The 24,825-nt window shown below is 38.7% G+C and overlaps 2 protein-coding genes across 8 annotated transcripts in view; one reads left to right on the forward strand and one right to left on the reverse strand.

The window, feature by feature from the left end:
• NT5C3A (5'-nucleotidase, cytosolic IIIA) overlaps window positions 1–15,718 on the forward strand; it is a 40,766-nt gene extending 25,048 nt beyond the window's left edge. For 2 of the 4 annotated variants that reach the window (XM_004269921.3, XM_004269920.3), the window contains exons 2-10: window positions 223–277; window positions 6,367–6,465; window positions 7,784–7,853; window positions 8,845–8,891; window positions 10,123–10,208; window positions 11,673–11,762; window positions 13,129–13,291; window positions 13,896–14,096; window positions 15,011–15,718. In XM_004269921.3, the coding sequence (XP_004269969.2) occupies window positions 242–277; window positions 6,367–6,465; window positions 7,784–7,853; window positions 8,845–8,891; window positions 10,123–10,208; window positions 11,673–11,762; window positions 13,129–13,291; window positions 13,896–14,096; window positions 15,011–15,112 (894 nt within the window). In that variant the 5' untranslated portion in view covers window positions 223–241 and the 3' untranslated portion in view covers window positions 15,113–15,718. The remainder of the gene's footprint in view (window positions 1–222; window positions 278–6,366; window positions 6,466–7,783; window positions 7,854–8,844; window positions 8,892–10,122; window positions 10,209–11,672; window positions 11,763–13,128; window positions 13,292–13,895; window positions 14,097–15,010) is intronic. The other 2 variants (XM_033428309.2, XM_004269919.4) reach the window with 2 other exon arrangements.
• Window positions 15,719–19,306: 3,588 nt separating this feature from the next.
• The window catches only part of FKBP9 (FKBP prolyl isomerase 9), a 50,751-nt gene continuing 45,232 nt past the window's right edge, over window positions 19,307–24,825 (reverse strand). Inside the window, exons 9-11 of one of the 4 annotated variants that reach the window (XM_033428308.2) lie at window positions 23,576–23,739; window positions 23,189–23,212; window positions 19,307–20,706 (exon numbers count right to left, since the gene is read on the reverse strand). In XM_033428308.2, coding sequence (XP_033284199.1) covers window positions 20,530–20,706; window positions 23,189–23,212; window positions 23,576–23,739 — 365 coding nt within the window. In that variant the 3' untranslated portion in view covers window positions 19,307–20,529. Of the gene's footprint in view, window positions 23,213–23,575; window positions 23,740–24,825 lie in introns of all 4 variants that reach the window. The other 3 variants (XR_007479049.1, XM_004269922.4, XM_049714465.1) reach the window with 3 other exon arrangements.

Below are 24,825 nucleotides of genomic sequence, written 5' to 3' on the forward strand. Positions count from 1 at the left end.
TACACAATTTTAACCCAAAACTTTGTGAGATAGAGTAAAATCTTTGCTGAGCTTCTTAGGAAAGAAAAAAAAAAAAAATGCCTTCAGTAACTCGGTATTTCAGTCAAACCAAAAGCACCTTCCGGGTATGTCATTAACATAAAGGAAGAGACTAAAATGTATGTATGTCACTTGTACTTTTTTTCTCTCTCTTTCACTGTGACATCACCTGGGAAAATCCAGAAGATTGGATAACCGAGAAATGCCTAATCAAGATTCTGCTGTACATGTGAAAATGGTGGGTATTTGAATATTTCCAGTTCCATTTATTAATGGTGAATCTTCACCACTTTTACCTCTGTCTCTAACCAGATAATTAATTATGGGACTGTAACTGTATACAGATCTTTCTTCCCAACGTTAGACACACAGTAGAACTTCGAATGTTTGTTGAATTGAATTTCTTTGGAATTCTTTTTGCTTGAAATATAATGTGCATTAAAGTGTTTCTCGGCATATAAAATGATTACCCCGTTCCTTTTTGTGCTAAATTTTCCTTGCTCAGCAACAGCACACTTAAATCATACAACATGAGATCTTTTCTCTTAGGCCTCTGAATTAAAATGACCAGCATTTAAGAATTTTTAAAAACTTCTTGAACAGCAGTAGCTTTCATTGCATTATAGAAATTAGGATGAAGTAGGGAAAATATAGGCTTTGGCATCAGAACTGGCTTCAGATCTTAACTCAGTCCTTGATAGCTGTGATACCCTTGAATGAAGGCAACCATCTCACCTTTAAGAAATGGGTGTGAAAGCACCAACCTTGTGTTGTTTTCATTCATATCTTTTCCCAGCTTTTTTAAGATATAATTGACAAATAAAATTACAAGATATTTAAAGTGTACAGTGTGATGATTTGATATGCATGTACATTGTGAAAGTTTACCCAATCTAGTTAACACATCCATGACCTCACAAATTTACCTTTTTTTTTTTTTGAGAACATTTGAGTTCTACTCTCTTAGTAAATTTCAATTTTGTGATAGTGTTAAACATTATGATCACCATGTTATACATTATATCCTCAGACCTTATTCATCTTATAATTGAAATGTTCTTATACATATTTAATGAAAAAGTATATATAAAGTACCTCATAGCACATAGTAAGCACTCAGTGAATGTGAATCTCCTATATTATGTTAGTAAGTGTTTTAGCTCTGTAAGTAGCATTTATTTGTATTTGTGGGGAAAATTATGTCCATCCTCCTTATTCATAAAAATTTTTTAAATCACAGTTTCCGTCTTTTAAAGAGGACAACTGCCCCATGATCTCTTTCGTATTTTCTCTTTCTGTCCTTTTTGTTGTTCTTCCTCTTCTCTATTTTTTCATCCTTTTTCTTTCTAGTTTTCTTTTTCTGGTTTGAGCCTATAAACCAGAACTTAGCATGCAAACAGCTTTGTGTCACAATTAGTAAATCTCTCATTTAACTTTCCTCATCCAATATGTGATGGGAGGTTAAAGTTGACTCAAAGTGCTGATTAAGCTTGTCATCAGTATACTTAGAGCTGTTAGGACAAAGCATATGAAATTGCTGATTTTTTTAATACATCAAATATAGTCCAATATTGGCAGTTTTGTATGGTTCAGCCTAATACTTGGACATGATCTTTGCATCCATTGCATGATTGACATTTGATTCATTGGTACTGAGCATGAACATCACTGACTTAAATCATTCTAAACTCATTTTCTTTCTTGAGTTGATTTTCTTTTTTTAACCAAAATGAATACAAGAGACATAGGAAAGTCTTACCATATAATTTGTTGTTACCTGGATCCTAGAACCTTCTAACATGTGTCTCGTTTAGAAGCAAGTAGCAATGTAGTTAACCCACAATAACACTATTGAAGGAAAACAAGCCAAAAGATGATATACACTTAAATACTTTTTACTGTCATTGCGTGAATTTACACAATTTTTACCTTGGGTTTGCTTTTCTAAAAACATTGATACATCTTTTAAGTTGATATCTCCTTAGGATGTTATTCTTAACTTCTCATGATCTGAGTCCAAATCTCTCCTTCCAGACTTTACACACACTCACACTCTTCTCCATGTACACTTAAGTTCTAGAAAAACAGAGCTATTTATCTTTTTCCCACATTAGACCCTGTACTTTGACCCCTCCCCAGTCTCAGCATACCCAAATCCTGCTTCACTCTGAAATCCTAGCTCCATCGGCCCTCCCTCCTTTGACCCCAGCAGAAGTAATCTCAATTTCTTCTGTTTCTCTGATATTGTACTTGGACATCTTGGCAATGTATTAGTTATTTGGGTTCCTGTATTATAATCCATGTTAGAGAACATGCATTTGAGTATAAGATGTATATCTTACTAAAACTTCTGTATCTTTTACAGAGCTGCTTAACAGAATGCCTTACAGTTAAAGACTATATGGTAAATGAAGGAAAGAATTTGGCCTACACTCCCTTAATGTGGAGACAGGCCAGATATGTGGTAGGCAGGAGAGACAGCTATCGATAAAATTTAGCAGTGCATAATCTTCAAAGTAAATCATAGAATCATCCAGGTATGTGAGTGAGTAAATGTACCAGTCTGAATAGGTGGTTTTAAAAATCTATACTTTTTATGTCATCACATAAAAATTGTAATGCCCACTCCTTTGTACCAGTAATGAAGACTTTTGCTTGTACCATATCTGAACATTGGAAAACAAAGAAAAAATATTTTCCCTGAGAGCTTCAGACAAAGATTCTTAAGTAATTCAAACTAATTTTGATGTGGCCGTGTTTAGGAAAATTACAGGTAGACATCCTTAGGACAGTTTTGTGACTACTGTGCAGATATTCATTTATATCATCTCAGTGTATCCATAAGATAATATCAAACACTGTAATATTGCTATAGGGTTGTGAACAAAACTATATAACTTTGCAATCAATTTCTTTAGAAATCATGCATTCTGAATATGTAAGTAGACTAATAATTAGGAATTCATTTCATCTGTACAAATACGATATATTAAAAATCAGCCAGAATAAGTATATTTTGGGTTTTCCATAGATATCTTTAGCATTGCTTCAGATTAGCATTGCTTCAGATTGCTCCAGTCAACCAGAATACCCTGATTCTTGTCAGGAAAGCTTCGCTCCCTCCCTAACATTTTATATTATAGCCTTAGAAAATGAATTTGTTTTCTTTTGCTCACAAATGATGGAAATTTTTAGCCCCTTATTTTTCATAAAATTGTATTATCAAATTGGAAAGTTTTCAAAAAATTTAAAATAACTTGCCGTTCAAATTTCAAGTATCATTATTTTATGTACCACCAAAGAGGAAGGTGTATTTTGTCCAAGAGGAATATGAGGAAGGGATTTGAGGAGGTAACAAAAGTATGTGACATATGATGAAATGCATACTCCTGTAGTGTGCTTCATAATGTTCTGATATTCATTGACAAATTTCATATATAAAATTGTATTTCCTAGGCTGTATTCTAAAATATTTGAGTAAAATGTCCAATATCTCAAGTTCCTGAGAAGTATTTATCATATACTTTAGTAATATTGTATGTGTATTGTGGAAAGGGGTGTGTGTGGTGTATTACCATATAGTCCAAGGCAAGTATAATTATAATTTTTTTATTTCTTACGCCGGTGTCCTCCATCCTGTCGTGTTCTCTGGAGAAAGTAGCTGCCCTTCCATCTGTTTTAATCACTGGTATTTCACCCTAGTACTGTTTGAGTATTCGCTACTCATTTATCTGAAAATGAATGGTTATATTTTGTGCAGAAGCAGGAATATGAATGCCTCTAGCCACTGGTTCTCTTTATTTTCACTGTCAAATAAACCAATCTAATAGTTGTTTAGCCTAGCAGAAACCAGCCTACTTTGAAGTCCTGTTTAAACATGGCTTTTTAAAATTAAATGTATTGGGGCTTCCCTGGTGGCGCAATGGTTGAGAGTCCACCTGCCGATGCAGCGGACGCGGGTTCGTGTCCCGGTCCGGGAAGATCCCACATGCTGCGGAGCAGCTGGGCCCATGAGCCATGGCCGCTGAGCCTGCGCATCTGGAGCCTGTGCTCCGCAACGGGAGAGGCCACAACAGTGAGAGGCCCGCGTACCGCAAAAAAAAAAAAAAAAAAATTAAATGTAATATGTAACTTGCTTGAGGCAGGACATCTTCCTCAGTATCGACACACTGAAACAAAATGTCTAATTTTCTTGGCGAAAATACAGTAGGTGACATATACCCTCTATTGCTTTCATCAACGGGTTAGTTATCGAATCAAGCATATGCTGGTTGTTATGCATCTGCCAGTTAAGGCAGAAGTAAGAGCAGACTTTAGTCAGGGGATCATTTCCTAGCTAAGGTATTTGTAAGGGAACAACAAAAGTGATATTCCAAAACAGCAGTGATTCCTAAAACTCAACAAGAAAACGGTATAAGCATCATGTCATCATATCTCTAGCTTCTCCTGTCTGACACAAAGTAGACACATGGTAAGTATTTATAAAACAAGTGAATGGATATTAATGAATGAAAAAAAGGAATGTAGGGACAAATGCCTATTGGTTTTTCTCATCTATTAAAAAATCACAATAAAATAGTGATTTATTTAGATGATTTAAATAACCTTCTTTATTCTTTTGAAACCCTTTAAAGTCCATTTAAATTAAAAAGATCACTGTGTGAAGGTTAGTTGCATTGCAGGTTATCCTATCCTATTTAAATATGGCTTTTTAAAATTAAGTGTATTATAAGTCCAGGTCTTTCATTCATGAAGAAAAATTTAATGTTCCCACTTCTCTTTCCTGTACACTCTGTATTCATCCTCCAGTCTTAGGAAAACATTTTAGCTTTTTTTCTGATTTTCCAATTTTGTCCATTATGTAGTGACAACATGAGACCTAATAGACTTAACTGGTCAGACTCTCTTGTAGCAGAGATACAAGGTCTGGGGAATTTTTCATAACTGTGTCCATAACACACATGAAATATGTTAATATTGGTGATAACACACCCATAATAATAGGATATAAAGTAAATAAATATTATCTGATACAAACCACTATAGAATCTTGATTTGAGGTTCATTTTCTTTTTATACTGTGAGCTGACTATTAAATGATTCATAGTTTCCTTCCCCCAGTCTTCTTGTACAGCTGTAAGAGCACTGTGCTGGTGCTGATTTTACTCTGATCAAACTCTGATCAATTTCATTATATCTGTGATATGGTAGAAAAGAGAAACAATATTTATATAACATTAAATTGTTGAGCAAAACTAAAGCCTGCATAAACCAGCCTAGTGGCAGCTTCTAAGCCCAGGTGGTCTAATACCTAGTAGGGTCTTAACTTGAAATAAGTCCATTGTAAAATTTATGCCAAGAACAATGAAGTTTGGGGGGATATAGTACAATAAAGAAGCAAAGATCTTGAAGCAACTTTTCAAATTAAATACATTAATTTCAAAAAGCCAGATGCAAGGACTTCCCTGGTGGTTTAGTTGTTAAGAATCCGCCTGCCAGTGCAGGGGACATGGGTTCAAGCCCTGGTCCAGGGAGATTCCCACATGCTGTGGAGCAAACTAAACCCGTGTGCCACAACTACTGAGCCTGTGCTCTAGAGCCCGCAAGCCACAACTACTGAGCCCACGTGCCACAACTACTGAAGCCTGCGTGCCTAGAGCCCGTGCTCCGGAACAAGAGAAGCCACCGCAGTGAGAAGCCCGTGCACCGCATTGATGAGTAGCCCCTGCTCACCTCAACTAGAGAAAGCCCACGCACAGCAATGAAGACCGAACACAGCCAAAAATAAATAAATAAATAAAATATTTTTTTAAAAAAAAGAATGCATTTTGTTTTAAAAAAGTACTGTTAAAACTAAGGTATTTACTTAAAAAAAAAAAAGCCAGGTGCAAAAGTGTGTAATGAGAATGAGATAAATTATGTGCATATACATGCATGATTGCAATCATAAAAATGAAAATACTGGAAAATTGATTTAAATGTTTACTTGTTTATCCTTGGGCAGTAGAATTACAGGCAATTTTTATTTCTTTATACTTTGGTTTTTTTCTGTGGTAAACATGCATGACTTTTATAATTAGAAAAATTGCATTTTCTGATAATGTATTACAAATGTAGTTTTGCCTTAATCTTCTAGATGGAAACTACTGATGTGCTTTAAAATTTTTTGTATAAATGGCAACTTGATATGGTGGTTTGCTTTTTTAAAAATAATGCCCCAACATTTTTACATCTTTAAAAAATATAAGCTTTTTATATTATTCTGCTTAGTATCAAAGGAACCTGGGGAAAAAGGAATTAAAAATAGTTAATTTCTTTGATTTTTAGATGCCAGAATTCCAGAAAAATTCAGTTCGCATCAAGAATCCTACAAGAGTAGAAGAAATTATCTGCGGTCTTATCAAAGGAGGAGCTGCCAAACTTCAGGTGAATAATTATCAGAAGCCTTAAGTATTAAACCTTTTTTTTCATGTTCAAGCAGTCTCATTCATCCTATGTGTTGCTACAATCTAAGTAAAGAAAGTTTCGATAGCAAGCTTCACCCATCCTTTTGGAATGTAAAATCTAAGAGATATATCTAGAATTGGTCTAAAATACTCAGAATGACCCACTGGAAACAAACAAAATTAGTAGCCTTGAGATAAATTTAGCTTTTCTTTAATATTAAGTGCTAAGCTAACTAGTGATATGCATAAGTATTAAACCATCTTAAGTAAAATATTAATATTAATAATATAATATTCTTTAAAATGTGTACAGTTTCAAGTTGTTCTTTTAATTTAATTAATCACAGTAGTTCAGGACTTTCCTGGTGGCACAGTGGTTAAGAATCTGCCTGCCAATGCAGGGGACACAGGTTTGAGCTCTGGTCCAGGAAGATCCCACATGCTGCAGAGCAGCTAAGCCCGTGCGCCACAACTACTGAGCCCGCGTACCGCAACTACTCAAGTCTGCACGCCCTAGAGCCCATGCTACACAACAAGAGAAGTCACCGCAATGAGGAGGCCGCGCACCGCAATGAAGAGTAGCCCATGTGCCGCAACTAGAGAAAGCCTGCGTGCAGCAACGAAGACCCACCGCAGCCAAAAAAATTTTTTAAATAAAATAAATCATAGTAGTTCAAAGTAAAATGTAACTTTATTAGGAGATAGATAACTTTTTTTTAATTCTTTCCTTTTTTTTTAAAGGAATGTTTTACATGTAAATTAAATCAACAGTCTGGATATTCAGTAAAAACTTACTCTTTTTTTTAAACATTTCTGGAAAAATATTTAGCCCAGTCTCCTAAGTTTCAAGAGTTGGTAAACTGTTGCTACGTATCATTCATTCATTGGTAGAGTTTACCTAAATAGACAAGTTAACTCAAGAATGTAACAGTTTCAATAACGAAAAGCTTCATATAGTTTGCTTCCACTGCATTTTTGTACATTGACCAAGTAGGTTGAAATTGTGCAATGTTTTATTGCTGTCAGGAATAGTAACCATATTACCTGTGAGTGCAAATTCCTATACCGATTAGTCAGATTTTATTTGGCGACAGTGCTGGGGCACTTAAGGTTCACCTTGTAGTTATGGAAATTCTCAGGACTTGATATATGAACTGCATTAGAAATCTCAGCGTAGACCGAATAATCTACAGTGGAGGGCAGGGACGGAACACAGTCTTATGCCTCTAGGAAATGTGCATTAAGTGTCTGGCCTTGGTGGCTGTAATTTCATAATGCCTTTTTCCCTTTTCTTACAGATAATAACAGACTTTGATATGACACTAAGTCGATTTTCCTACAGAGGGAAAAGATGCCCATCATGTCATAGTAAGTGTGGCATTCATAAACAAATTTATGAAATTAATCATTATTTTAAATTCCTTTTCTACCTGTATTATCTATGAGATTGCTTGGGGTTTTTTCTTCTTTATGGACATTGAAAGTGAGGGAGCCTTATTATTTTATTATTATATTTTTAGGATTTGTTTTCCCCATGTTACGTAAATGGCTGTTTTCCTATATGGTTTTGGTTGCAAGAGGAATGAAGACTTCTGAAATTTTTCTCCCAAATGTGGTCTACTCAGGAAATATTTAAATGAATTTAAACTTTGAATTAGCCTAAAGAAACAGATTTATCAAATGCTTTGTGTTTTCTAGGAACGTTACTAAATTTTTGTGTCATTGATAAACTCAGTAAAAGAGTGAGTTACTAAATAAATATCCAGTTAAAATCTGTTGTTAGGATAATATAGCTTTTTTGGTTTCCAAACTTGGCAGTGAGTTTTTAAAATAATACTCTTTAACCTGATATAAGCCCTCTCACTAACTGTTGGAACATGTGTAATTTGACAAATCATTGATAATTTATTTTAAAAACTACTAAAAATTGTACCCTTTGGCCCAGTAATTCCTCTCTGGAGAATTTCTAATCAAGTAATCCCAAATGTAGGAAAAAAGCTTTAGATCCAAGGTTTAGATTTTAAAACCATTAGATTCTCTAGGAATGCCATGTGAATTACAGCACTAACACCAAAAGTTGTAATGACCATGCTACTTGACTTGGCATTTAAGTTAAAAGTAATAAGTTATTTATAGAACTAGTAGCATCAGAGTATTTCTTTTCTTTTTTTAAATTTATTTTTTAATTGAAGTATAGTTGGTTTACAATGTTTAGTTAATTTCTGTTGTACAGCAAAGTGACTCAGTTATACATATATATACATTCTTTTTTATATTATTTTCCATTATGGTTTTTCCCAGGATATTGAATATAGTTCAGAGTATTTTTTTTAATACCTAGTTTGCTTTCTTTCTTTAGATGTCATTGACAACTGTAAGCTAATTACAGATGAATGTCGAGAAAAGGTAAACACTAACTATAATCCAGAGTTACTCAAAAACTTCATTACCCTTTTTGCTGAGAGTTTTTTCAGGTTCATTCATACGAACAAGAATGGTTGCAAAGTGTTTATAGCCATATCTGGCACATAGTAAACACTCACAGAGCTTAGGTTTATTGTATGGACTGTATGCTCCCAACTTATTTTAATGAAAAAATTAACAGTAACTTTTTAACAATAACAATAAAACTTACATGAGAAACTTTTAATAGATTACCAAAATATTCTGGTGTCCTTACATTAACTGGAGAATTAAAACAAAAATACTGTGATGGGAATTCCCTGGCCATCCAGCGGTTGGAATTCCGAGCTTCCAATGCAGGGGGCACAGGTTTGATCTCTGGTTGGGGAACTAAGATCCCACAAGCCTTGCAGCCAAAAAAAAGTACTGTCGTTTTATGTATTTTGTCCCCTTAAATTGATCAGAAAACTGGCTCAGTTCTCTACTTCCTTGAGTAAGTGTCTATCTGTGTCTATTTTAACAAATAAGACTCCAAATATGAATCAAATTGAATACTTTCATAGGAGAACAAGAGTTTTTTTGGTAGTGATAATTTGATTACTGGTTTCACTGAATTACTGACCTGAAAGTACTTTAAAAAAGCAAGGTAACTTTTTTTAAAATTATTATTTATTTTATTTATTTATTTTTGTCTATGTTGGGTCTTAGCTGCTGCACGCAGGTTTTCTCTAGTTACGGCGAGTGGGGGCTACTCTTTGTTGCGGTGCGTGGGCTTCTCATTGAGGTGGCTTCTCTTGTTGCAGAGCCCAGGCTCTAGGCACATGGACTTAAGTAGCTGTGGCACACGGGCTCAGTAGTTGTGGCTTACGGGCTCTAGAGTGCAGGCTCAGTAGTTGTGGCGAACGGACTTAGTTGCTCCGCGATATGGGGGATCTTCCCAGACCAGGGCTCGAACCTGTGTCCCCTGCATTGGCAGGCGGATTCTTAACCACTGCGCCACTAGGGAAGCCCCCGAAAAAGCAAGGTAACTTTTTGCAGGTATATTTAGTTATATGTAAACTAAGACCAACAAAGATGTCTTCAGTGGATCTATGCATTAGTTAGGCATGATCTAATCTTTACCATATAAAGCAGTTTGTGGAAAACACTTGCTTACATTGTTTTGCTTTCTGTAAAACTAAGCAGCTTAATGACAACTTTGTAGTCTTAATGATTGTTATTCACTTATTTCTAGTTACTGCAACTAAAGGAAAAGTATTATGCTATTGAAATTGATCCTGTTCTTACTGTAGAAGAGAAGTACCCTTATATAGTAGAGTGGTAAGTGTGTATTGGGTGATGGGAGGTTTAAAAATATAAAATAACATTACAGTTACAACTAATGGTTTTCCCCTGTACTGTATATAAATAGATTCATAGATTATCCAGTGAGTTAGAGCAGTGATTAAATATGACAAAATGAACTCGAATTCTCTAATCACTGCAACAGTCTAGAATTTGTTTTGTTACTATGAAGATCAGTGGGAATAAATTTAAATCCTGCACTCAAGCCTTAAATTAAAAAGAAGAAAAATTTTTTAAGTATATGGACAGATGTGGCTGAATGTATAAAGAAAAAGAATTAGGATTTAAGTTGACTCTGAACTTAGTTGGAGCCAGCAGGTGACATAGTTACTGAGAAATGAGCCTCTGATGTTGGTCGCATTAATCAAAATGCAGCATTCCAAGCAGACCACAGTGGAAGCATTGTGTTGAGTCCTGGGAGAATGCTATTAAGAGAAATGTTGACAAACTTAGTCTGTGTCAAAGGAGTCCACTAAGATAATCACAGGAATTGGAGCCATCCCATTTGAGGAAGATTTCAAGGAATAGAGAGGATGCTTTGATTTGAGAAGCAACAACTTGTGGTTTTAGTCTCAAGAGACTAGGAATGATGTTACTGGTTTTCATTATCCCATTACCTAACCTGAATACGTTGCACACTTAATTAGTGTTTATGGTATGAAACACTGAAAAGAGGTTAGACTTTACATGCCTCTCGAAACAGAACTAGACTTGGAAGGCTTAAGCCAACTGATTTCAACATGATGAAAGAAAGGACTGTCCAGCAATTAGAATTTTCTAGCAATGGTATAAACTTCCCTGGGAGAATGAGCTCACTAACATGATGGGAGCTGACTCAGAGAGGAGGGTCACTTAGGAATATTATAGGTGGATTTTTAGATATCAGCTAGAGAGGTTCTAAAGGCCTATTATACTGAGATGCTATAATTATAGGTGGTTTTATATAATTACAAAGCACCTATATATAAAAATTTCCATAGCAAGAATTTTCTCCGGCTCACTAGGCAACATCTTCAGTACTTCGGCTCTTCATGAAAATTCAGACCACAAACAGGTGGGAAAAAATGGCTTAGCTCTAATTCTCACTGCAATCAGAGAAATGATTTTGCCTCCCTAGCTTCAATTCAGTTTTATCTGTAGACTGAGGACAGAGTTACACCTTGTATCCTTTCATTATCTTATTAACACATTTAAATTAAACCTGACTTTGAGAACTGGGAAATACAGTAAGAACATGCATATCACATTTCGAGACACGTGGGGTATAACATTCATTAGTGATGAATTTATATCTCTAAAATTTAAATTCAAAATTACGATAAATGAAATGCTCATTTTCTCATACTGAAGAATGCTTTTTAATAAAGATAATAGTCTTAATTTGCTTTAATTGATATTCTCTTTTTCCTTGATAATTGATATTCTCTTTATACTTTCCAGGTATACTAAATCACATGGTTTGCTTGTTGAACAGGCTTTACCAAAAGCCAAACTTAAAGAAATTGTGGAAGAATCTGACATTATGCTCAAGTAAGTTTCTCGGGTGTTTTTTTTTGTTGTTGTTAATTGTCTACGGACTTGAACTGTTGTTATATATGTATTCAAGTGTGTTTTTTAATTAAAATAATCTATAAAATATCACGTATAAAAACATATCCAAAATATGCCACCTATCATAAAACAGTGGTAAGATAAGGAATGTAGAATGACATATTAGATAATTTCAAGACTAACTTAAAAATTTATGAAACCAAGACCATTTTGAAATATTTTAGCAAAATACTTTTGAAAGACATGAAATATGAAAGGAATGTTTATAAATCAACTTGAAAAGGATTTTAAGCTCATAAGTCTGTTTCTGTTACATGATCTGCCTTCTGAATTCTCAAACTCCCCTTGAAAACTACTATCTCTAGGAAAGGCGAATATGTTTTAGCAGGTAATAAAAATATCTGTAATATATGAATTATATAAACTTTTTTTTTTTTTTGTGGTACGTGGGCCTCTCCCTGCTGTGGCCTCTCCCGTTGGGAGCACAGGCTCCAGACGCGCAGGCTCAGCGGCCATGGCTTACGGGCCCAGCCGCTCTGCGGCATGTGGGATCTTCCTGAACCGGGGCACGAACCCGCGTCCCCTGCATCGGCAGGCGGACTCTCAACCACTGTGCCACCAGGGAAGCCCTATAAACATTTTTAAGCTTATTTTCAGTACTGTTTACCACCTCTTAAATTTTTCAATTCATTGGGTGAATATGATGATATTTCTTTTCTCTTTTTTTTTTTTTTTGATGATGCTACATTTTAAGGTAATCTGCTTCTAAGGAGCAAAGCATTAAATTGTCAGAAAGAGTGTGAGGACAGCTAGTAAGTATTTCATTCCTTTGTAGGCAGCTTAACCTATAGTGCATTAAGAGTAAAATGAGTTTTGATTTTAAGATCAAGACATTACCTATGGCTGCCACATCTTAGGTAAGAGAGATGCCAGATGTAAAGAGAATACACCACTCTGCTTTTCTTACAATAAGGAGTAGATGAGCAAGATGACAAGCAGGAGGTCTTCCAGCTTACCTTTCGTGGGTTTTTCAAGGTGTGCTTCAATTATTTGCTGTAAAATGATATACATTCTGAACTGTAGGTTTATATCCATATTCAGTGCAAGTCTAAAATCATCTAATTTGTACTGTTAGAATTTATTGAAACGAGAATAAAAAGCTAACCAGTTTGAAAAACTTGCAGTAGTGTCATAGACAACAGTAACAGCCCTCTTGGGCAGTATTTTGAAATGAGAATATAAATGAGCCATAGAATCAAGTAGAAATATTTAGCTTTTATAACTTCTAGGTGAAACGGAGATATACCTTGCTCTTTAACACTCACTTCTTACCTCCATCTTACAGGGAAGGATATGAGAATTTCTTTGATAAGCTGCAACAGTACAGTATTCCTGTGTTCATATTCTCAGCTGGTATCGGTGATGTACTAGAGGAGGTTATCCGTCAAGCTGGTGTTTATTATCCAAATGTCAAAGTAGTGTCCAACTTCATGGATTTTGATGACAATGTAAGAATAGCAAATCATTCTTCATGATTAATTTTAGTCTCAGAAAATATTTTAATCGTGTAAATGCATTTTAATTTATTATTTAATGTATATTCATTAAACTAGGCCAAGTTGATAGGCCTGCTCTGGAAATCATCATCTCTCCCAGGGTTATATCTATATCCATGTTTTAAAAATAATATACCAAAAATAATAATAATAATATACCCTTCTGTTTCTGAAGCTGCAGACTAATAATAAAATTAGTAAAACTTCTTTTAAAGTAATTTAATGCAGCAATTCTGAACACTTAATGTCCATAGATGGGGAAAAAAAGTGAATTAGAACTGACATTATTTGAATGAGTTCTAGGAAAGACAATATATTATGACATACATAAAATGAGACCTTTTGGTTGGGAAACAAATGAAAAGTAAAAATTGGGTTTTCAAAGCATTGTGCTTTCAGTGGTTTTCAATGGTTTTTCAATGGTTTTCAATGCATTTAAAGTGGTCTCTAGGAAGTCATTAACTTCTCAGAGCCCTTCTTACCTATCATGAATGTAAAAATGCAACAAGTAGAACTTGCAGAACCTATTGTTTCAGAGGATTTATATTTTTAACAGGGGCTGCTCAGAGGATTTAAAGGAGAACTAATTCATGTGTTTAACAAACATGATGGATCCTTGAAGAATACGGAATATTTCAATCAACTAAAAAACAATAGCAACATAATTCTGCTGGGAGACTCCCAAGGGGACTTAAAAATGGCAGATGGAGTAGCCAATGTTGAACACCTTCTGAAAATTGGATATCTAAATGATAGAGTAAGTATATAGATGTGATTTAATTTTCTTTAGAAAAAAAATTAGGATAAAACTTTATAGACAATCGTTACCAAAGGTGCCTGAGAAAGTAGTTATTTTAGAGACTTTTTCTTTTTTAAATTTATTTATTAAATTTATTTATTTTTGGCTGCGCTGGGCCCTCGTTGCTGCGCACGGGCCCTCTAGTTCGGCGAGCGGGGGCCACTCCCCGTTGCACTGCACGGACCTCTCATTGCGGTGGCTTCTCTTGTTGTGGAGCACAGGCTCCAGGCACGCAGACTTCAGCAGCCGTGGCACGTGGGCTTAGTAGTTGTGGCTCGCAGGCTCAGTAGTTATGGTGCATGGACCTAGTTGCTCTGCAGCATGTGGGATCCTCCCAGACCAGGGCCCAAAACTGTGTCCCCTGCGTTGGCAGGTGGATTCTTAACCACTGCACCACCAGGGAAGCCCCAGTTATTTTAGAGACATTTTGATTTCTCTTTATCCCTTTACTTTGGTGATGATTAAAGGACTTGGTATGTACATATGCATGCTATAGGGGAGGGAGAGTGTACATTCTAAATGAGGCGTCTCTGGCCTCTCCCCACTAGAAGCCCATATCATTCCCTAGTTGAGAATCAAAAATGTCTCTAGACACTGCCAAATGTTCCTTGGGCACTATCTCCCCAGTTGAGAACCACTGGGCTAGAGAGAAATCATTTCAGAAGAAAAGCCACCATGTGGGAAACTTCCTATGTCAATGAGTTTTAAAATTTTGAAAGTATTTTTTCATTTCAAAGGTTTTATGAAAGCAAATTAATTTACAACATTTTACCCAAAAGATTTAACATAGCAGTGAGATTTATACTGAGATTATTTACTTCTCCCCCCTGCATATTAATTTAATTTTTGTGATTTTTTTGGTTGTTGATTAGGTGGATGAGCTTTTAGAAAAGTACATGGACTCTTATGATATTGTTCTAGTAAAAGATGAATCATTGGATGTAGCCAACTCTATCTTACAGAAGATTCTATAAACAAGCATTCTTCAAGAAGACCTCTCACCTGTGGGTACAATTGATGCAAGAGCTGCTCATCTGTTCATCTTGTTAAAAGATTTTATTTATAATATATTCTTGATCTTGAAGTTTTTCCTCTATATTACTGAAGTATTTTCAGATTTATTGAATCCATCAACTGGAAGCTCCTTTTTCTCCATCTCTCTCAACACACTCCTCACTATATTTTTTAACAGATTAAAAAAAAACTTAGAGCAAAAATTTGAAGAATAACTCCCTACATTTCCATAGTGAATTTTGTAGCTTAATGTTATTATGACATTTTTGAGAAGTCTTTTTACATTGGGAAAGTTTGTAGATGTTTAAAAAGTTTTATGAAATGGTGAAATAACGTGCATGATTTTAAGTGTTGTCATTTTTATAATTTGGGTGAATTATGCTGATGGTATTAACCATCTCCTAAAATTGTGTTACATTTGGTTATTTTGTTTGGTGAAAATCGATATTTACCAAAAAATATTGGCATTTGATGTTTGAAAAAGAATCTATTGGTATCTACATGCCACTAATCATTACAAAATGTTCTATATTGAAGCACTGATGATAAAAATGAAATGAAAAGCCTTTTTAACTCTGTCAAGACTATTATTATTCATTCAGCAAAACCTGCCATGTTTTTGTGTGTGATGTATGAATCCTAATGTCCTTGTCATAGTGGCTATTTAGATTATTTTCAGATTTACACACTATAAAAATAAAAAGATTTTTGCAGAGAAAACTTAATCTGTCCTTCAGAAAATAATGGGGCCTAGGAAAGTTGTTTTCCCCCATTGAAAATATTAGTAAAAGAAGTACTATATTGAAAGTCTAAGCGTTTCAGAAACAGCCATAGGCAGAAAACAAAATATAGCTGGGTCTCATGCTGACTAAAACATGAGGGTTAGGAACTGACATTCCTCTGTGCAGTCTGACTTCCCATTCTGAGTTTTGGCTGCCCCATAATGGTTTACACAAGGCTTAGACTTGCCATTGTGATAATTTTTTTTTTTTAATAAATTTATTTATTTTATTTATTTATTTTTGGCTGTGTTGGATCTTCGTTGCTGCGTGCGGTCTTTCTCTAGTTGCGATGAGCAGGGGCTACCCTTTGTTGCGGTGCGCGGGCTTCTCATTGCGGTGGCTTCTCTTGTTGTGGAGCACGGGCTCTAGGCGTGCAGGCTTCAGTAGTTGTGGCTCATGGGCTGTAGAGCGCAGGCTCAGTAGTTGTGGCGCACGGGCTTCGTTGTTCCACGGCATGTGGGATCTTCTCGGACCAGGGCTTGAACCCATGTCCCCTGCATTGGCAGGCGGATTCTTAACCACTGCGCCACCAGGGAAGCCTACCATTGTGATAAATTTGACCCTGACTTCTAGCCCTTGATCTGCAGAGTCTATTGGTTTTCTTAGCATGTGAGCTGTGATACAGACAAAGCATGATCCAGCTGGTTCTGGACATCTAGTGTGGTCAGTAATCTCTAGTCCGGTCGAATATGGTAGAGAGGCAAGGTCTTGTGATGCAAACCTTTTTCCTGCAGCCCATCCTTATCTTCCATCACTACTTCTCCTTTTTATAATAAACAGTGAAACAAAGTACTCGGTGGCACAAAGTAGACTGTTCCCTTCTTGGGTATTTCCAGAATGGAACTCAAAACCAAGTTTCTTGCTTTAAAGCAGATAGCATGGCATGGGAGTATCAATTACCTGGAGGACTTTTTCACATAGAAAAAGTTGGGAATTCCTTATCTAATGAGAGCTCTTTACTCCTGTATTTGCTATTAGAGCTTGCCATATTGGCTATTTTCCAAAGGATTTGTAATATGCTTCCACAAATAAGCACACTGCATGGTGTAAGTGTAAAGAATACTGAAGTTATGACCTGCATTCTAGTCATTGCTCAGTCCTTTACTAAGACTATAGATCAGTCACCTCCCTTTAAAATGAAAGCCATGAGAGCAGTCTCTACAGCCTCTTCTAGCCATTACCAGTTCAGAAATGGCAAAACTTGCTGTTGGATTAAACATGTGGGGTGAGAGAATAGGGTGACCCCAGGTGTCTGGTTTGAACGAATGGGTACAAGAGAAGAATGAGAGAGAACAGGCTTGGATGGAAGGTGCTGGGAAGGGAGTAGGAATATACATTCTATTTTGAACACACAGTTTGAGATGCCTGTGAGATATATAGGAGAAGATACCATAGGCAGATTAGGGCTCAGAGGAGAAATTTGGGGAACTATATATCTGGATGTTGTCTGAATTTCAATAAGATTTAAATATGGCCACTGTAAGCTGGAAGGAATTCCCCTGACCTATTGAAATTCCAACATTAAGGATGACCACACAGAATCAAGCACTATTTTAATAATATCTGCAGCTAGCAATAAATAATTGAGAGCAGTATTCTTATTTTATAAAAAGATTCCGGACCCTAAGATATCCAAGGGAAGAAAGCAGCTTTCAAAGAAAGCAGCTCTGTTCCTAGAAACCTAAGATATTAAAGTGCTTATGTATAATCTTGCAGTCGGGCCAACTTCCCTAACAAAATGCATATGTTCCCTTAGCAACGGAAAGAATGGAAGTGCCAGGCAGCACTCAGTAAGTCAAAGGTTTAGAAAGATAAATACTGCATGGTATCACTTATACGTGGAATCAAAAAATAATAAGTTGAAGTCATAGAAACAGTAAAAAAGTGGTTACCAGGGCCTAGAGGGTGGGGGAAATACAAAAAAGGATACAGACTTTCAGCTATAAGATAAATAAGGTCTGTGGATCTGATGTATAACATGGTGACTATAGTTGATAATGCTATCATATAGCTGAAATTTGCTAAGAGTAGAACTTAAACGTTCTCCAAAAAAAAAGGTGATGGGTGATGTATATGTTAATTAAGTAGATGGGGGAATCCTTTCACAATGTACATTTATGTCAAATCATCACATACACTTGAAATGTCTTACAGTTTTGTTAATTATACCTCAGTAAAGCTGAACAACAAAAGCCTGCAGGACAGAGACCCAAGAAGAGCCGAGACTTCAGTCCGAGTCTGAAGGCCAGAAGAGACCAGTGTCCCAGCTCAGCAGTCAGGTAGGCAGTTTAAATACAAAAACAAATACAAGCTAAAGTTTCCCTCCATTCTTGAAGCTCTAAGGCCCACAGTCCTTAATATTCCCAGAGAAACTTATTTTTTATGCAGCCAACCTGTCTCCACCACTATAGAAAACAGCCAGTGAAGAAATTCAAACAGGACCATCTAAAGATCTAGCGTAGAGAACAAGCACAGGATGTTTATCTTCATGAAGATATGTAAGGTAAGCGTAATGAAGTGCTACAGGTCAAATGCATTCCAAAGAGCAGTTCAGTTTAGCAGATCATAAACATATGTAGTGCCCTTAAGGAATTCTGTTAAATGAAAAGGCTGAGTGACTGTGTGCACCGTAGAAGAGGGTTAGGGAACAGACAGGAAGGCCACGGGCACCTCCTTCCCCTCCCAAAAGCACACAGAGTCCCTGAAGTTGCTTCTGCAAAGAGTAAACCAGAACATTTGCTCTTTAAAAAGCCATATATGTATAGTTTTTTCCCTATACTTGTGCCAGTTATTCTCCATTTGCTTCCAACCCAACCCCAACTGGTCATTCTCCACCTTCCTCTGCACCCCAAGACACTGATCCCTGAGAACACCAGCCCCTGAGCTCCTTGCCCTCTGGCTTCGGGTTGGCTTCAGCTAATGGGAGCCAGTGGCAGGACAGAGAGGATGGGTGTCTCCCCCCTCAGTACTCTGCTCCACTGCCAGCCACAGCTCTGGGAGTGGCTGCATCCCTCCACCAGCTCCTACCAGGCAGCCCCGCCCAGGCTCCCCTGGACCCTTGAGGCCCAGGGGTGGAAGAGCTTCCTACTGTCGTTGGCCAACAGCAGTCATGGGTACCTCGACATCCTTACTGGGCCCCCTGAGCCCTGCCCACACTTCTGTAAAGAGTACTTTCATTAGCTTCTCTTCAGAAGTCCCACATGAGGGTATGTTTGCAGCTAGGACTCTGACTGATACATCCCCTTTATACCGTACGGCAATCTTCCACTTCTTCCAATTCAGTCCTGCTGAGTTTTTATCAAGGGGATTCTGATGGCATGGTGTATTCTCATGGGAAAAATGAGACTTCAGATAAAATACCACAAAACCTGATGATATAATTCAATATTTTATTTATGAAAAAGTCATCTTCCAACATTTATTCCATTGAGTGAGTGCACAGCATTTTCAGGAACGATCTATCTCAGGGCTACATCAGTACAAAATAGTTTAAATTAGTAAAACAAAGCTGTTTCAAAAGGAAAATCATTGGTTACTGCAGGATGAGTGCCACCACCACTTGGGAAAAGAGGACATGAGGCAGCAAGGTGGTTACTGCATAACGTGGGGACAGGCCAGCAGGTACAGTGTCCTTCTCCTATGCAGAGAGAGGCTCCCAGGCCTTAGGGCACCTCCCTCTCTAGGACATGAATGAGAGGCAGAAATATGTCACTTTGTCTATGCTCACCTGTTGGGATGACATTTCCGTCTTGGCCACAGTGAGATAACTCTGGAGCTAGGCTTAGCCACCAGCCCTATGTGTATCTATATCTGATCAAAGGATTCAGGGTGAGAAGAGAGGGTGCTATGGGATAGAGTGATGGGAATAAGCAAGAGTGAAGAAGATAATCTTATGTGACAAATGCAGAATCAAATTCTCTGCTCACGGTCCAAGATGCCTTTTGTTTGGTCCACTGATTTTCTTTTTAACCTCCAAGTTACCTAGCCAATGGGAGGACCACAGTGAGGTGGGGTATGATTAACTAGAAGAGCACACCTGTGTGTGTGTCTGTGTCTGTGTGAGTGTGTGAGTAGAGGCACGGTGGAGGTTGGGCATTACCAGGGCCCATACGGGCCATTGGGAAAACTTCTCTGGGGCTGTCTGGGAATCCTGCTGGGGCATGCCCTCTGTCTCTTCTAGCCATCTGGAGAATAATTTTAAAACACCAGCAAGTTAAAAACATTTTTAATCCTCTTTATGTAAATATCCTAGACACGTGTTCTTCTGTTCCCTCCAAGATGATTATAACTCCTGTATGACACTATTTTCCTTTCATAACAAAACTACCCAGAAGGCTCACAAAACTGCTGACAATGCAGCATTTTCAATATTCTACACAACCCATGCTAAGGCACCCGCACTGATTTTTTTAGTATTACCGGCATCAGCCTAAAATTCTCACCATGTGTATCAACCCACCCCGATGTATGTCCCAGGTACTATATGACCCACCTACTACTTGCTGACGATTCCCCTTCTGAGAGACCCTCGCACCCTCACTGCACATTCTGCCACGACAGGGGGCTTGGCATCACACAAGTGGCTCATATCAGGTTTAGAGTTCGTCGTGTTTTGCCTCCTGGTCTTTGAGTTTAAACTCCTCAGCCGTGACCTTCCCATCTCCATTCCGGTCCTGGTTGGTGAACATATTCTTCACAATCATCTCAGCATCGAATCCAGGGGCAAGTTTCCCTTTGCCAGATGCCACCTGGGCATGAATGTATTCTGAGAACTGGAGAGAAAGGGGCAGGACAGACCATGAGATACAGCAGCTGAGAACACCAAGCTGGAGCCTGAACAGAGCAGCCCAAGGGCGATGGGGCTGGAATTTGAGTCTGAGCCAGCAGAACAGACAAAATCTTCTGAGCTACACGACCCGGGTTTTTTCCTCCAGATGCAGGTTAAAAAACCCCTGCCAAAATGACTCCAGGAGCCCTTAGGTCCCAGGCAGCCAATACAGAGCAACCACTGGAACTATCCCTTTTCCCCAAATCAACACTTAGTTTTCCACCAAAGGCCGATCCCCTAACCACCCTCGCCTCTCATTCATTCATTCATTCATTCATTCATTCATACAATAAAAACTTACTGTCTACTGTGTGCTAAGCACCATCCTAGACCCTGGGGATAGATCAATAAACAAGCAAAACATCCTGCCCTTGCAGTTCCAGCACATGCTCGTGGACAAGATACATGATCAAAAAGGAACATTTAAAAAGTAAGTAAACTACATGTTAACTTAGAAAGTAAAATGCTCCAGAAAAATGAAGAAGTAGAGCCAAGTAAGGAAGATCCAGAGTGCAGTCGGGAACGGGTTGAAGTATCAATTTGGTGGTCAGGGTAAAACCCTAATGTGAAAGAGAGTCTTGTGCAAAGGCTTGAAGGAAGTGAGGGAACAAGCCCAACAGTTATCTAGGGGAAGTGTCTTCTGAGCTGAGAACAGCTGGTAAAAAGGCCCGGGGTGGACATGCCCAGTGTGTTTACAGGACAGCAAAGGGAGACTTGTTGGAGAGGAGGTTACGGCAAGCAGGTGGTGGAGGGCCTTTGTGGGCCATTGCAAAGACTTTGGAAATAGGGGGATGTATGGTCAGACCACTCAAGATGGCTGTTCTCTTGTCTTTGTACATCCCCTGTTTGACTAGTCTCTGCTTCACCTACACCCTACTCACAAGAACATGCTTGCCCCCTGCCCCAGCTAGTGATTGTTCTAATCCTTAGGCCAGAATGGCTCCACCTGCTAGTTTAGTAAAGGGAAACCTCTGCCCTCGTGATGGTCATTAACCTGGGGCTGTGAGGGACATGCCCCAGCTGCTGGTTTCCCTGGTAACTGATAAGCCAACCTGATGTCAATTCTCCTATAAATGGTGGCCTTCTCTCCCAGGTAACGGAGATTCCTGTTATGTCCTGCCTCCTGTCTGCCGTACACAGTCGTAGGGGTAGCTCCAGGACCTTTTGCTGCAGACTTGTATGATACCCCTGTCCAATAAGTTGTTGATGTCTCTGTCGCTGTCTCTAGGCTCTTTCTTCAGTCTCAAGGCTGGGCAACTACAAGGCTTTCAGGCCTGCGGGATGCAGCCCAACAGGAAGCTTCTACAGGGTTCTGAGATGAAGCAGGCCATGCTCTGACTTATGTTTTAGAAGGATCACTTTGGCTGCTGTGAGGGGCAAGGGTGAGAGCAAGAAGACCTTCGTAGAGGTCCAAGCGGGAGGCGGTGGGCACTGGACTGAGATGCTATGGAGTAGAGGTGATGAGAAGTGGGCAGCTTCTGGATATACTTTCAAGATAGAGCTAGAATAATTTCCTGATGGATTTATCCTAGCCTGTGAGAGGAGGAGAGGAGTCAGAGATGACTGAGTGCTCTCACCTGAGCAACTGGAAGGAAGGCGATGCCATCGAATGAGATGGGGAAGGCTTTGGGTGAAGCAAGTTCAATAAATGAAGATATCAAGTGGGCAGTTGGATACCTGAGTGTGAAGTGGAGAGAAGATGAGCCCGGAGCTGCCCGTCTGGAAGTCACAGGACAAGGATGGTAAAGCCATGGGACTGGAGGAGACCACCAAGGGTGTGATGTAAGGGGGAGAAGAGCTCAAGTTCAGGACTTAGCCTCCACCCGAAGAGCCCAGGAAGAAGACTCCTGAGAAGGAGCTACCAGTGAGGTAGAAGGAACACAGAGAAACTGTGCTGTGGAAGCCAGGGAAAGAAGACGTCTCAAAAAGGAGACAGCTGTGCTGAAGTAAGAGTAAGTAAGGTTCAGCGCCTTAGTGAGACCAGGTTCAGTGGCGTGGAGGGATAAAAACCCAACAGGAGTGGGTGTGAAATGGATTAGAAGGAAAGGAATTGGAGGCAGGGAGGACAGACAACTCTTTTGAGGTTTTTGCTGTAAAGGGAGCAAAGACCTAAAAGAAATGGTAAGATGTATTAAGAGAAGGGAAAATAGCAGCATGTTCTCGGGCTAATGTGAACGGTCCAGTAGCTGGGGAAATGATGACAGAAGAGAGATAGGGGAGAAGGCTGGAGCCACGTCCTTGAATAAGCAGACGTGGAACAGGCGGAGAGCTGGAATTCCCTGGGGCTGTGACAAGACAGAGGACTCTATTGCCCAGTTCCACAAAGGGGTGTCTCGTGCAGGAGAAACAGCACAGGATCCAGATGCTCCAGACGGGGATGTGTACAAACCGCTGGATGGCTGTGCAACCTTGGGGAAGTCATTTACCTTCTCTGTGCACAGCTGCTTCTTCTGAAAAATAGGCATGATTACAAGGCTGTTGTGAAGGCCAAGAGAGATAATATATGTGAAAAACACTTAGCACAGTGCAGGCCGCAGTGAGCACCCAGGAATGAAGAGCTGAATCTGAGCTGTGAGACCTGGAGCCAAGCCCTGAAGCTCTCAGGGCCTCGGTTTCTTCAAAGAGGAGTTGTGAGCTCAACTTAGAGACTGTGTGTGTGCAAGTGCTTGGTACGTGAGCATGAAGGTTACCAGCATCACAAGCAAGCACAGCTGTCCTCACTCTGAGAGGCTTCACATTCCGGATGGGTACCCCGGCCCAGTGAGGCTCCCTGAGCTCCTTGGGTCCCACTTCCCTTCAAAAAGGTCAGTTACCTCTTCCAGGAGGACTTCTCCATTGCCGTCCTTGTCAATTTCTTCAAAGAGGTTGGCTGACACCTCGCCGTTCCATATGAACATGTACCCCTCCGGCAGGCCGGCCACGAGCTCCAGCAGCTCGATGTCAAACACCAACACAGCACTGCCGGGCACTTCTCCATCTGCCGCAGCAACGGGAGGAGGGGGCATTAGCGACGAGGCGGAGGGCACGCCCCTCTCATCCTCTCCCTGCCGGCCACCCCGGTTCTAGCTGCCTCATGGATAGAGGCATCTCTTGCAAAAGCAAGAAAGTTCAGCATCAATCAGTGAGTGGTTTTTCCAAACTGTGGGTAGTGAGTCTCAAAATCAGTTGAGAGAATGGTGACCAATATTTTTTTAAATTAAGGGATAGAATAAAATCAGAGTACATTGCACATAGAAAGGATAGGTATTGTTTTATGAAACTTAGTTTTAATTTTATATATAAAATTAAATGGATATGTATATTAGGTAAAATTGCATGCTTATGTGTAACACAGATTGGGAGATAAAATGTAATTCTTACTGTGTCTTGGTGAAAAAAGTTTAAAAGCCACTAGCAGAGTCTACAATGGTGCTTGAACTTTTGAATAAATCTTACCGCTGAACTTTAAGAATAATACAGTATGCCTTAAAATCATGATCCAGGATATGATTTGTAAACACAAATTCTAGAACAGTATATGTAGTATGAGCCCAAAAGAACTTACAAGTATGTGACTATAAATAAATGTGCATTATTTTAAATTATATATTATAACTATAATCTATATCATAGGAGCATGGTCATACAGGATATACAACATATTTTTTAAACTGTTTCTTCTCCGACTGGGGGGATTAGCAGAGAGTATCTTTTACAATTACTTAAAAATTTTGAAAAAGAAAATCCAAAGTGCCTATCACTTCTATAAGTTAGCACTTCCCATCTCCTCCATCTCCAGACAGTAGGGGCATAAAAACTGAAAAAGAAGGGGTTCCCACCCACCCCCATGAGGAGGGCTCATTTTGGCCAAAATCATGAAGTAAACCGTAACAGCTGTGAGGGCAACGTAATGCCAGTATTTCCAGAACTTGAAACCAATCTCTTCCACAAGGAAATCTCCTTGGATAGCTTATAGGTTCAGCATTCCAGTGTCCTGGGAAACAGTTCCCCAAGGAAGCACCTGGCTCACCTAAGAGAAGTCACCTGGCAAGCCCTTTCAGGGACATTTCCCACATGTGGGTTT

Source organism: Orcinus orca, chromosome 9 (assembly GCF_937001465.1).
Source record: "Orcinus orca chromosome 9, mOrcOrc1.1, whole genome shotgun sequence".
Taxonomy (NCBI): Eukaryota; Metazoa; Chordata; class Mammalia; order Artiodactyla; family Delphinidae; genus Orcinus; species Orcinus orca.